The sequence below is a fragment of the Dromiciops gliroides genome, chromosome X (assembly GCF_019393635.1).
Source record: "Dromiciops gliroides isolate mDroGli1 chromosome X, mDroGli1.pri, whole genome shotgun sequence".
Taxonomy (NCBI): domain Eukaryota; kingdom Metazoa; phylum Chordata; class Mammalia; order Microbiotheria; family Microbiotheriidae; genus Dromiciops; species Dromiciops gliroides.
In genome coordinates, this window is record NC_057867.1 from 71,371,608 (window position 1) to 71,386,642 (window position 15,035).

General features: G+C 41.1%; 1 protein-coding gene across 3 annotated transcripts in view; it reads left to right on the plus strand.

Annotated features, from left to right (window-relative positions):
* Window positions 1–7,631: 7,631 nt before the first annotated feature.
* Window positions 7,632–15,035, plus strand: part of APOOL (apolipoprotein O like) — a 129,511-nt gene continuing 122,107 nt past the window's right edge. For all 3 annotated transcript variants that reach the window (XM_043973871.1, XM_043973870.1, XM_043973869.1), the window contains exon 1: window positions 7,632–7,735. In XM_043973871.1, coding sequence (XP_043829806.1) covers window positions 7,661–7,735 — 75 coding nt within the window. In that variant the 5' untranslated portion in view covers window positions 7,632–7,660. The remainder of the gene's footprint in view (window positions 7,736–15,035) is intronic.

A 15,035-nucleotide genomic window follows, 5' to 3' on the forward strand; every position in this document is an offset into this window, starting at 1 on the left:
GAATTGGATAAGTAGGGAGCCAAATGTCAAAGATGGCCCAAGGAAATGATTTCTACTACTCTAAAGAAAATGTAAATGCTGAATTTAAATAATTAGGACACATTGGAGTAATTGAATTAAATGTTCCTTGGTCAGAACTAAAACAAAATAAGTGCATCATAGACACATTTTTATCTATCATCAAAGCTTACATCACTGCCTATTTGGGTCATTGGAAATAATTTTAAAGAGGAATTACTAATGGAAATACTCCTGATATTAATAAATTACCTTCTGAAATGAATTCAATCAGTAATTACAAATATTAGTTCAAAAATCTATACTAAAGTGCATTTGAGGAAGATTTAAAGAAACTTTTCCAGCAAAAATTTCAACAAAATCAGAACTAAAATGTTCTTTCAAAAAAGCAAAAACAAAAACAGAAATCTGAATGTATTTGCCATATCAATATGTAGTATCTACAGATTAAAATGATGAGCCAGCTCTGCTCCTACCTTTCAACCATTCCTTCATATCACAGCCATGGATGGTGTGGTATAGATAAATATGAATACATTTAGAGTATTACACTTTTTTAAAAATTAATGTTCTCCTTGTACTATTATAAGGAAGAAAACCTAGTTAGACAAGTAGATGAAGTTGTAAGGCAGCAGTAATCACTTTAATATTGTACTGCATATAGAATTGTGCATTAACAAGGAAAATGATTAGTGCTTAACCAATTTAATGAGTTATGTTCTTTCCCTCTACATCTCTGAGGGAAATTTTGGAGGGGAGAAACATAAACCCTCTGCTATGAATTTATTCTCCCACTTCAGAATTCAAAACAGCCCCACCTTCCCTAGGTTATGAAATCAGCCTGAATAACAGTTTTTGTTTGTATTTAATTTCAAAATTATATCACATTCTGGCCCAGATATTTTGAAAAGCCATGAGAATTTTACTCTGAAGACCTGATTCAAAAGATCAGAAAATCCGCTTGGCCAAGAAATACTATATTGATATTTGCTGAAATCTTTAAAAATAATACAGGAAGACATTTTATTTCACTCCAATGTTAATAGAAAAAAAATTTTAAACCCAAACATTTCTTGAGAATACTAACAGTATAGCAACAAAACTGACAAAAGTAGAGTAACCAAATCAAATAACTGTAACCACCATTCCAATTAATTGATCTATTTTTGTTGTGATAAATACTTCTCAAAAGGTTTAGTGGGATTAAAACATCTATGAAATAAAATAAATTAGTAAGATCAATGTAAGCTATTCGTAGCCTTAATACTTAGAATTCATTAAATTAATTCTCTTTCGATATTTTATTTGTTTATTTATTTATTTTGGTGAGGCAATTGGGGTTAAGTGACTTTCCCAGGGTCACACAACTAGTAAGTGTCAAGTGTCTGAAGCCGAATTTGAACTCAGGTACTCCTGACTCCAGGGCTGGTGCTTGATCCACTGCACCATCTAGCTGCCCCTATTTATTTCTTTAAAACCCTTCGATGATGTATGTATAGTATCAGAATTTGGAATATTTGCCTTTTGGACCATCATCTTCAAAAGCCAATTTGGTTTTGGCAGAAAAACAATTAAGACAATATAGAAAGCAAAATAGCAATTTTGGAATATTTTCCTTACCTTTACCAGTTGCAGGGTCACCTAATGACACTTTTCCAAATCAGTCTTAGAAGTGACAAACCAATAGAGAGCCAACTATTTTGATGGATGAGAGAGTAGAGTATAAGTGCCTTGTTTGTTCAGTGATTGCAGAGCGATATCTGACTTGAGTGTCAGAGGAAGAAGAATGCAGAGAAAATGGAAATTCAATGGTAGCTTTTTAAATAAAAGCATTATTATTCCAAGGCTATATTTTATATCCTTATTGCATTTTGAAAATTATAATGTTAATATGTTACAAAGATGCCTTAAGTTCATTGAACTTTAGAATTTTCTCATCTAGATGAGCAAGCCTCTATTTTCCTTTTCTGTAAGGGAGAAAATTGTGATAAAGGCACATAAAATGTCCTCTGCTATGAAGTCCCCAGCAAAAACCAGAGATCCCTTGTAAAGTTAGATTTGGCAACACTGGGGCTTTTATATAGCTGGGTCTTGCAGAGCCTGATGGGGGTTATGACCAGAGAAAGGAGGAACTTTTGCAGTGGGACTGAAGTAACTTACTCAACTGAGCCCACCGTTACCAAATAGGAGAACAGGAGATAATTTAAAGTAATGAGAGACATTACCCAGTGACAGCTGCAGAGATTGCTGCTTCTGTACTGTTATTATCTCTTCCAATTACACAGTCCTCTCTTCCATAGAGTTTGTACCATATACTGAGGATGGCTAGTCCCTGCTTGTATGCAAAGGTAGGATAGAATTTAAGAAGTTGCTCATCCATTGATTTGCTTGCATTGTCAATGAGACAGTTATTTATTTAGCCATTTGATCAGAATGTTAGTGAACTAAATTGCATGAGATGTTTTTATACCTGAATGTTTCAGAAACTACCTAATGAATATATTATGATGCAAAAGAGTAAGTAGTCATGTGAAAGATCCACATTTAAAAATCAGTACTGGAGCAGCTAGGTGGCGCAGTGGATAGAGCACCCGCCCTGGATTCAGGAGGACCTGAGTTCAAATCCAGCCTCAGACACTTAACACTTACTAGCTGCGTGACCCTGGGCAAGTCACTTAACCCCAATTGCCTCACCAAAAAAAAAAAAAAAAATCAGTACTATTAGTCTTTGCATTGCTACATCTAGGTTTTCTTTTTAAAAGCCTCCTGAAGGGTTTTTAAATTAAAAACTTTAAATCCCTAAGTAGTGAAGACTATCAAAATATCACCCCATACCTCAATGGCATGCAAAGTGAAATTTCTTCATCATCTCACATCACATGTATTAAATCCCAGGATATATTATTCTCTGGGAAAAATACAGAAGGATCATTAAATAATAAATATTGATGATGACTGGAGACAAGATCCCTCCCTTCTAGAAAAAATGCCCTTGTAGGTGTCCATATGTACTCATTAACTTGAGAAGAAGATCTTATTGGATTATATGGACAAAGATCCTCGAAAATGGCAATTTTTGATGAAAGTTCCATTTGGACCCTGACAAGTTAGCATTTGGGATTTTTGTAGGACTTTAGGGAGAAGAAATGGAAATGTTCTTCTATCTCCACTAAAAACTGAAATCTTATGGAAAAATCAATTAAGGTAGAATTATTTTGTCAGCTACCACAAAGGACAGTGAAAATGTAAGTGCCAAATACCACATAATAAAAAATGCTTAATTTTCATTTCCCTTCTACTTTCTCATGAAGATTAAACTTTTAATCAGTTTTCATAGGAATCCCGAGGATTTTCCCCACTTTAAAAATTTTATAAGATATTTTTCATATAAAATATTACATGTAGCTTAGATTCTCTAAGAAAATTAATAGTCACATGCTACTAATTTCTTAGCTTGAATCTCCTGTAATAATCATTTCATTATTACAGCCAGTATTTCTAGTTTAAGACTCATTTCTTCTCTCTTTTATACCTATATTGGAACAAAACAGCATTTTAAAAAGAATATTCACTTTCCATGTACATACTAGCATCCAAAGCAAAAGCTAATGTTACAATAAGCTATATTTGAAATTTTAATGGCTGTTATTACGGATTTATCAATTCACTAATAGCAAGGTAAATTTCTCAGTAATAGACACTGAGTATATTTCATCATTTCCCAGAAACTTTTATAGCTTTTCTTAATGTAGGCCCAAGTAGGAATAAATAAACCTGAATTACTAGATTTTTCAGATTGAGAATGACAACAAATGGTTTGCACTTATAAGAATATTATTGAATACTATGCAATTTGTGTTGATGCCAGTATATATGCAGTACCTAAGGGAAATTCATAGTATGTGAGCAGAAAGAACCAGTAAAAAGAATCAGTGGAAATGTCCACAAAGTCACCTAATTTTATTGCAGACTTTACTCAAAAATGTCATCTTTTTAGTTTACAAACCAGCTGAGTGTTGTAAACACTCAGTATGTTTCAAATAACTGCCATTTCCATTTATCAGCAGTGACTAGGAAACAAATCTTTCTTACCTAAATTCCAATCCTATTCACTGCTCCAAGGAACTCAGTGAAAGCTGCTAGGATGCATAGGCTGAGCATTCATTAAGAATTCCTTATTAAGAAGCCCAAGCATTTCAATTGATTTTTTTAAAAAGGAAGAAAAGAGAAGATGGTATTAAGAAACATTTGAAATTGATGCTGTATTTGAAAGGAAGTCCTGTTATTTTTAACTCCTGGGTCTGTCTAGTTTATTAAATAAGTGACATGCTCAAATTGGGAGCCCGCTTAGAAATAATGCTTCAGTGTGTGAAAATGTATGACACCTGTGTGCTATGGTTTACACTTTACATACATAAAGTGCGTTGTGGGCTACAATAATATTGTTTATTCAGGGGTTAGAAACCACACTTGAGAATGGATTTCAACCTGTAGAGTCATTGCAATCTTAGAAAGCTCCAAGAGCCCATTGTGGGATACCTGCTAACTTAAGAGCACTAGCAAAGAAGGTCTTCATGGCCTCTGACAAATGAACACCATTGTCACTATTTCTGTAGCAATACAAACCACACTTCTCTCTCAACGGGACTGTTTCTAACAACAGGTAAATCTGCTGTTATGACTTCACAATGCTACTACTACTATTATTCTTAGCACTACTGCTCCGTATGTGGCACCTAGGATCATGGAGACTTCATGATTTGTAGACATTTTTGTTTAAGAATTATGTGTAATATGTATATGCGCAAATACATATACATCAGGGGTTCTTAACCTTTTCTGTGTCGTGAACCCCTATATCAATCTGATGAAACCTATGGACCCAGTCTCGGAATTATGCCTTTAAATTAATGAAATAAAATAAAATATGTGATTACAAAAGAAACCAATCAGATTGAAATGCAGTTATCAAATTTTTTTAAAGTTCACAGAGTCCAGTTGAAGAACCTCTGATGTACATATACATATATAGTAGAACTGATTTTTGTATAATATCATTTTGATTCATTGACTGTTTTTCTTTTGAGCCATTGTCCATTTTAACTGCATAATATGTGGCTTTGGAAGTAGTTTTTATTAACAAAAAATTCGCGGGGGAAAAAGAACAACAGAGTTTGAATTCTCAGTTTTCAAACTTATTTTGTCTGTTTTCACACTACAGATATTTCAAACCGATCTCCTTTCATTATCTCATCAGCTATGAATGAAAAAAGAAGACAGCAAATCATCTGATTTTGCTAACTGAGAGACTTGGCTTGTATTATCTTTTCAACATGGCTAATACAACATCTCATAAAGTTTCGGGTTTCTTTAACCAACAGAAATTTTAACTTTTGTAGCTAGGATGTATACATTTTTAATTCTTCTCTTGATCCATTTCATCAATATGAGCATTTCCTTCCACCAGTACAAATTGTAACCCATCCATGCCTTCTCTTCCTGTGGCATTCTAGTCCTTTCATAAATCCTTCATCCTGGATCTATCCAACTAAGTGGGAGCCTTCCAGTAGTGCTTCTGGCATTTCATGGGTACAAATGCAGCGCTCGAAATCTCCACCTGTTATTCCACTTTCACTACATGACCCATTTGCATCCTCTTCGAATCATACACTTCCTTGATGATGATGTCTTTATACATTTCATAAAGTTTCCATCTCTCTATGATCTCAAGGTATATTTCTTCTTCTCAACACACCATCACAATTCCATACTCCAGACAGTAAGAAACAGAGTCCTAGAAGGTGTAGATGCTACAGAGATAGAAAAATGTTATCGCTTTGGTTTTAGGAAAAAGTAAATTTCAACCCCTGGATAAAACTTTTAAAGTATTCTTGATTTTGTATTTGTACTGTACTGACAGTTATTCACTAAGATTATATAGGCTTTAAATGTTGGTGATTTTCCCTTTTTGCTCTTCAAATGAGTTCTGTGTTGTAACTGGCTGTATTGTTTTCTATCACAGATTAAAGTGTTCACTTTTGTGTGTGATAAAATTTTGCGACTTGGTATCGTCACTGTGTGTTTTGCTCATTGGGCATATACCTCTTGGCGCGTTGCTCACAGCCCGGTACTTGCGCCGCTGTTGCTGCTGCCGCTACCGCCGCCGCCTTAACATTAAGAAAACAGCAGCAGCAGCGACTAGAGCACCAGGTTCATTCCCCCCAGAAAACCTGTGTCCCCAAAATAAAACTTGCGTGCTTTCGAAGGAAACATTCATCCTTCATAAATTCAAGAAGAGCTTTTGTTTTAGGGAGTTTGATTGCAAGTTGCAATTGTAATCAGTTTTCGAAAGATCAAAACCCAATGCAACTGAATGGAGCCACCCCGATTATGTGGCTATGCGGCGTCAGTACCTCCCAGTGCCCGTGGGTGTGGGGACTTCTACTGTTAAGTTACCTGTCGGTGTTATGTTCCCCTGCACGGAGCACACCAGCTAATAACATCCTTTGGGTGTGTCTGTTTAGCACTTGAAGGTCTGAAAAATGCTTTCCTCACAACTCTGTGAGGTAGGTAGTACAAGCTCTTACTATCACTGTTTTGCTTTGGTTTGGTTTGGTTTTAGACGAGGAAACTAAAGCAATGACAAGGTAAGTAATTTAGTCTTGGTAACACAGCTAGTAGGGATCAGAGGTGCAATTTGGACCCAGCTCTCCGGGCGCTAGAATTATAGCCCTCTCTAATCATTTCGATCCCTTTCGCTTATACTCCCCCCCCCCCCCCCCCCCCGTTGAACCAAATAGATTTAATTGCCTCCGTTTGCTTTATTCACTTGCCCCTGCAGCCTAACAGCAAGCCTCCCCTCAGGCATAATTGTGTAGAGTGCAACTGAGCCTTCCCTTAGCAGCTCGATCAAACCTTTCCCACAAAAAGCCGAGCAAACTCCCGCCCACAGTCCGCATCCCATTTCACGCCACCGGCATTTTTTGAGCTAACAGACAAGCGCCAGGCGCTGTGCGGAGCGGGGAGGATTCAGACCTCCACAAAAGTCAAGTTGGCCAAATTTATATTGAGCTGTTAGGGTCCTAAGGAGTTAAGGACCTGCTCGGGAGCAGAGGTAGGGAAGAGCCACTCGGAGCGAAGAAAGAGCGCCCAGCTGCTCCAGGATGCCCCCAAGTTCCACCCCACATAGGTAGGCGGGCGCCAAGCTCAGCAAGGCCCGCCCCGCCCCGCCCCAACCAGAGGCCCCACCGGCCCAGGCCAGGGACTAACTTTAACTTTCTCTGTCACCGCCGACGGGCACCAGCTGCCTAGGAATCATTTCAGTGCCCTTCTGGCCCCGATGTTCAAAGGCTGGCTCCCAGGAGCGGGCGAACAAGGAGGGCACCCACTCCTTGAGCCCAGCGAAGGAGCCCCCATGCCGAGGCTGCCTTGCTTAGGACTGGGCGAGGGAAATTGGGGAAACTACGACTACTCGGGTTTCTTCCTCCAGGAATGGAGCTGAATGGTTAAGCACTTGGGCTCTGAGCAGCCCAGCAGGGGATGGAGAGAGGGGCGGGGAGGGGAGGGGAAGGGCCGGCCGGAAGTGGGGAGGCTGGGGGGAAGGGGGACCAGAGGGCGGGGCCTAGCCCAGAGAGTAGCCTGTATGTCCCTCTCGGCTCCCCGTACAGGAAGCCAGGGCTGGAGAGGAGGGAGCCACCCGGACATGGCGGCTGTGGGGGTGAGTCTTGTCCCCTTATCCTGCTCTTGTCTTTGGTGGTGGGGCCCGGAGACCCTGGCCGGGCGTGGCCAGAGAGCCAGGGCCTCAGAGCGGGCGAGGCACTCGAGGCGAGGCGCCTGGAGCTCGAGTGGCGGGCCCGTTAGGTGGGGGTGGAGGGGGGGGGGAGCCGCTCCCTGGCGTTGGCCTCTCCCTGTTCTCCTTGGAGCCACCTCTCCCCGGAGTCGGTGGCGCTCCCACTCTCCCTATCCGTCGCTCTTCCCCGCACTTCCCCAGAGCTGAGCCAGCGGTGTTCCCCATGGAGGGGACGGCCAGCCGGGAGGGAGGGGAGAGCTTGGCCCCATCATTGTTTGTCGCCTGGCGGAGCTTGAGTCAGCCTATCCCCGCCGCGCTTTGGGGGAGGGGGCCACCTCGCACCCGACGAATACCGTATTTGTGGGCTTTGTTTCGGGGAAGACTGCCTGGAGGGAGACTTCGCCGTTCGGCCGTTAGCGCAATGGCGATTTTTCGGGAGAACCTTGTGGCCAGGAAGCCATCCGCTTCCGGGAGCTGCTCCAGAAGCCTGGACGCTAACACAGAGGCCACGTTAGCCCCCATTTTAGAGATAAGGAAAATGGAGGTAGGGACCGGGCCTTCCCCAAGGTCACAGAGCTAGTGAGTGACCCAAGCAGAGTTGCACACGGATCAGCTGCCTGCAAATCCAGGTCTCCTCCTCAGTCTCACTCCCCACTGCCTCTCGCTGTGGACCTACAGCAGGAGGGCTCACCATGCACTATTCTGACAACTTCGTAGGCCCTCCTCTGGGGGCCATATCATGGGGAATCGGCTTCTTCACCAGAGCACACCTCATACAATATTCTCAGCATCGCCTCTCTGTATACACAAACTACCTGCCCAAGTCTTTGGGTAGTTTGCCTCAAAGCAAAAGCCTGGACTGGTTTGGGGACAAATAAAGTCTGGTAAGTTCTGGTAACACTTAAGGAGCATCCTTCTTACTACCTCGCCCTTGTTTTCCCTCCTCCCTTTCCTTTGTCCATAAACAAATTCATAATCCAAGACTTTTCCCTTTTAAAAAGTTTTCTGTCTAAAAGATGAGTATTTGTCGAAACCCAGACAGATTAAATCCCGATATTGAATGTTCTTATATTTCAGTACATCTGAATTTAGGGTTACTTTTCTTGTTCGACAGTTCAATAAGGTCTTTCACAGCACTGTTAACCATGCCTATTTCTAGTGTAATCGAGACAACCATGTCTTAAAACCGTGAGTGATAATCTCCAAATGGCTGAATCTTGTAAACTTTCCTGAATATTGCTTTGTCCCATAAAGTAAGGAGGATCTGAATACTTCACCGGATTTTTATTCTAGCCTCTGCAAGGCAGTTTTTGTAGACCAAACTATTAGGTGTATACGTGGACGTGGCTAAATATTGGAAAACTGAATATAAGGTTTAAAAATTGTTTTGTCAAAGATTCAACTGGTCCTCAAAATGATGTCTGTCTTATATGTACATGTATACGGGGGTCCTTTACAACGAGATGTTAAAGTTTACATGAATTTGTTGCATTTCAGAATCATGAAAGTGTTATCTCTTCGTGAAAATTTTGGAATAAGCAATGTGATTGTTGACTGGGGGGGTCCTAGTGTTGCTGTGAAAAAGCTACTTTATTAAAATGTTATCATTTAAATTGAGATTTGACTCTTAATGTTTAAAATCCTTATGACAAAGTTGTACTCCTTGGCAAATAATAAAAGTTTGCTGATACACTTTGAGCTTGCTAAAACGAAAAGGCTTAACATTTTGCATTGATCTGTTGATCTTAAATGAGACAATCTCTTGGGTAAGTAGATCCAAGCAAAGTGTGCTTAAATTAGTCATTTATTTCTATAGCACTTCAAGGTTTAGAAAGTAAAAACAAAAATCTGTGAGGTAGGCAGGACAAGTACTTATTGTTATCCCGGTTCTACAAATGGTGTGGAGTGACTTGCTCAGGCTCCCATGACTTAGTAAACTAACCCTTGGATTGGGATAAGAAGCCAGATCTCCAAGTTGCTTTGAGCTTGGTGCCAATGTAGCCTTGTTCTCTTGTCTTTCCCCAGGGCATAGCTGAGATCTTATCATTTGGTTAGTTCTAACTGTAAGACCCCTGGTAACCTTCCTGATGTCCAGCAGTTGAATTTACGACTGGGAGTCAGGATTAGAGAAATAGCGTTTTCAAAAGAAAATTAATAGGATAATCTTTAAAAAAAAACAGCACTAAATGCAAAGCCTTAAAATGCTTTTTGATGACAGTGGGATTGAAAGAAGGTGGCAGCAGCTGTTTCCTCCCTCACACTTTTTCACCCCTGAGGATAAAGAGAAAAAGGCAATATACAAACAGACAAATGAGGCCAGTCTTAGCTTCTGTAATTCAATTTCGCAAGTATTTTTCGAGGGGTGATTAGTAAACATTTTATTAAGTGCCTGTTGTCTGCAAGGAAGGCTTTGTGCTAGACGCTTCAGAGTTCAGTCTAGCAGAGGCAAGAAGCTTCCAGCATTCCAAAGAAAGAAGGCAATGAAACAGACCAATTCCATGTATACAGGTTGGAAAACTTTCAGATAGAGTGATAAAGAGACTAACTTCCAGAATATTATAGAACAGTGGGGAAAGAGTTAAACCTCCTATTTCCTAATTGCCTTCTTTCCTGGTGATCATAGGATGGAGGGGGTTACTCAGGGTCCCAGTACGTGGGTTACATCTGACTCTCAAGTTGATAGTAATTCGGTACACCTCCCAGACATTACCATCCAGTGTTCCATGAATATTTTAATATAAATTATGCAGAAACATACAGAGGTGAGATATGGACAAAATCTTCTCAGTGCAAAGTGGGGAGAGATCATTTCTTGTTGGGAGATTAAGGTTTCATTAAGGAAGTAATTTCTAAGCTGGCAAGCAAAAGTTGTGGGGAGGGAATCAGTTGACCAAGATAGAGGAGGAGGTATTGCATTTCCAAGTTTAAGGTTAAAAAAGAGAGAGAGAGTAGGCAAAGCCCAGAGAACAGTGTATTCTGGTTTAGTGGAAACAATGTGAGGTAAGGTTGGAAAGGTAAGTTGAAGCCAAATTGTGGAGGGTTTCTAATTCCTGCCTGAGGACTTTGGCCTTTGTTTAGTACACATTTGTGGGCACTGAGGATTTTTTAAGGGAATGACCTCGCAGCTGTGATTTTCAAAGATACTTTGGTGTGTATATTAGATTGAAGTGGGAAGGAGTTATTGAAATTGTCTAGATGGAATGTATTGGGTACCTGAACTAAGATGAGGGTGGAGGGAATAGCAAGATGAGAGTTAGACTTGACAGAATTGATCAGATGAAGAAGAGGCTTGAAGGAGAGGGGGGAATCAGAGATAGATTCAAGGCTTTCTACCTCTCTGGTGCTCCTGACAGGAGGAGTGCAATAAAAACCGGCAGAGGCTTTGGGAGGAAAATGGCTGAGTTTGGTTTTGAGTTTGAAGTATGACCTGGAAGCCCAGTTAGAGGCATGTAGGAGAGAGTAATGAGACAGTATGGCATACTGGACACAGCTCTGGCCCCAGAGTTGGACACACCTGAGTTTGCATCTCTCTTCCCACTCCTTCAGTGACTCTGGACAAGCCATTTAACATTCGGCCCTCAGTTCCCTTATTTGTAAAATGGGGATAATATTAACACCTACCTCACAAGGTTGTTGTACAGGAGATAAATATGGAAGCTGTCTTGCAAACTTGAAAGTGCTATATGAATGTTATATCTTGTTATTAATTATAACCATTCACTTGTAATAACTCATTAAAATAAGTAAGCCTAGCAATGTGCTAGGTTGAACCACTGCCAAATGTGGTATTGAAAACTGGATTCAAACCAAAAGGTTTTCCCAACAGCACTCCATTTGGGCCCATCAGTGCCATTGCACACAAGGATAAGTCTGTGGGAAGACTGGCTACCTGAGCAGTGGACACATTTCCAAGGGGCTACTTTCTTGCTTGAGCCTGCCTCTGCCCTATGTGAACTACAATGGCTTGGGGGTGCTGAGGGTTGTCAGAGCATTCCTTTCCTCTAGGGACCCCTGGAATGTAATGGAAGGTAAAGGCAACAATACTGCTGAGCCTGCTCAGCCTTTCACCCGTGGAAATGCATAAAAGACAAAAGTGAAACCAAGATCTTGGCTTCTGGAAGCTCATACCTTACAGAATTGGGGAGAAGGGATAGTAGTAATTGATAACTTAATAATTTACCAAGTAATTTGGGGTCAGCAGGACTAACAACTCAACTGATCCAGCAGATACCTTCAAATGAGACTGAAAGGAGAATGGCGAGCATTTCTTGGGGGAGGGGGGGAAACAGGGTTCTGGTAGGGGGGAGGTGATGGCAGGCCATCTGAGAGGAGGACAGGATGGAGGACATGTAGATCACTGGGTTGTAGCCAAGGACCATGTCACTTAAGCACTGATGAAGAATTCATCAAGAAGCTTTGGTATGTGGTTTTGCCTCTGGGATGCCTCTGCTACCTTCAGGCATCCATGCCTTGAGTCCTGGGCCCCTGGAAAAGTCAGAGAATCCTTTCAGACAGTGAAAGTGGATGGAGGCAACAAAAAGCTCCAACATTTCTACCCAGCCCCCCTCCCCCTTTATCCTCTAGGTGTCTATGAGATGAGCTGCCCAGTGACTTTGTACTTCATGTACCTGGTGAGCGGGGGCCCAGGTCTCCGACACTGTGTATGGAAACCAGAAGTTGTCTCTGGCCTCTGAGAAATTGAGAAGAATTTGCCGGCGTGAATATAAATATTGGAGGAAGCACATACCTCTTACTAAATTGAAAAACTCTTAGGGTTGGTTTTATTGGTTCTAAATATAGCCCCAACATTACCATGAGAATAGCTTTGTAGGGAGGAGTGCTTGTAGCTCACTGTTTGAAAGGAACTTAGGGGCTCTGTTTTCCAGCCTCTTGGCCGGCTTCTGTGTTTCAGCTGCATATGTTTCCTGGCTTTACTTTCTGTATAAACATGCAAAAGAGGTTCAAAGTCATAATAATAAAGACAATTAAACGTGAATAAAACCAGAATCACAAGTACCAACTCAATCCACTGTGCATTTATGCAGTGCCACATACATGACACTGAGGCTACAGAGACAACAATGAAGAACTCCCTGCACGCAGAGGATTACCTTCTCCCATCGAAGGATGTACAAAATGAATGTGAAATTTCCAGGATGGGGTGGGGGGGCACCAGAGAAGGTCACTTTTAGGAGATGGCATTCGAGCCAACCCTTTAAGAGGGAGTATAGGGGTCCAGGAGGAACACTGGACTTGGGAGACAGCATATAAGCTGGAGGAGACCTCAGAGGCCGTCCAGACCAATCCATGCTAATTAAACAAGAATCCCCTTGACAATCTAAATGACAAGGTACTCCTTGTCTGATGACCCCCCCCCAAGGGGGCACACACCACATGCAGGAGCAGCCCATCCCTCTTTCAAGTAACTCATTGTCTGCAGGTTTTCTGTACACAGAACCTCAGTTTTCTTCATTGTGTCCTCCACCCATTGGTCCTCATTTGTGTTTTCCGAGGCCAAGCAGAACAAATGACAACTCTTCAAATGATTAAGCATAGCTGACGTTTCTGGCCTCTTCTCCTCTCACCCCAACTTCTACAGGATACGCATTTGCAATTCCTTTAACCTAAATTGAGGTTTGGAGGGATTGTTGCTTATCCCTACCTCATAGCAACAACCCTTCTCTCTGTGGGTACCTTTAATGGTAAATCCAGTGGCCATACCAGACAGTGAAAACAAGCAAAACAGAAAAAAGACATACCTAAAACTAAATCTATTAGGATAACAATTGAGGGAGTGTTCAATGGGGCCTTGGTCTCAAAAGTTCAGAGATGCAGCTGCTGAGGGCTTTCAGTTTGGAGTGCATTCCCTCAGATTTGCAGAGCATCTCTATCTTCCATTGAGAATCCCTTCCCAAATATGCACAACAGCTGGAATGAAGGCCCTTGAAGTTCACTGCAGCCCAAAGACCAGACTTTGGTCTTTTATATGTTAAAAGGAGTTAAACTTCTGCTTCGGGCCTATGGGGACCCTCACAGTGGAATAGAACTTTGTAGTAGCCCCTGAGCCTGAATCTGGGGGTGGGGGTAGGGATACAACTCTTGGGTGGGTGCTTGAGCTTGTGGTTGTTATAAACTGGTTGGGGGGGGGGATTGGATCAATCTTGGAAATTCAGGGCCAAGGATGAACAAGAATCCATGGTGCATTTTTTAAACAAAAGACAGTATAAAGAAATAATGGATATGCATGCACACACAAACACCCGTGGAGAGCAGCATGCTATAGTGGATTAAGAGCTAGCCTTGAAGCTACAAAGACCTGAGTTCAAATACCTTTTCTCATTCTGGCTAAATCAAATAAGCTTTCAGTGTTTGCTAGGCCAGTGGTTCTCCAAACATTTTGGTCTCAGGAACCCTTTACATTTCTAAAAATTATTGAGGACTCCAAAGAGTTTTTGTTTATGTAGGTTATATCTATCGAGATTTCATTGTAGTAGAAATTAGAACTGATCAATTTTTAAAGTATTTACTCATTGAAAAAGAATAAACCCATCCCATATGAACATAAATAACTTAACCAAAAATAACCAAGTTTTCCAACACAAAAATATTCAGTGAGAAGAGTAGCATTATTTTATGTGTTTATAAATCTCTTAAAATAGAGATTACTAGAATTATAATGATAATTAACATTTAAATAGCATTTTAAGGTTTTGCAAAGTGTTTTACAAATATCGTCTCATTTGATCCTCACAAGTTCCCTGAGAGGTAGTTGCTCTGATCCCATTTTACAGATGAGGCCATTGAGGCAAACAGGGTTAAGTGACTTGCCCATTGTTACACAGCTAGTAAGTGTCTGAGGCCAGGTTTGAACTCAGGTCTTCTGATTCCCGTTTCAGCAGTCTTCCTACTGCCTCACCTGGCTACATGACATGTTTTAGTTGAAACGTATGAAGAATATCTGGCTCCAAACAGATATGTAGTTGAAAAAGGAGAGAAGTATCTTGTTAGTCATTAAACACTTATTAAGGGAGCAGCTAGGTGACGCAGTGGATAATGCACTGGCTCTGGATTCAGGAGGACCTGATTTCAAATCCAGCCTCAGACACTTGACACTTACTAGCTATGTGACCCTGGGCAAGTCACTTAACCCTCATTGCCCTGCAAAAAAACAACAACAACAAAAAACCACCCCACTTATTAAACCCTCATTATGGACCAGGTACTGTGC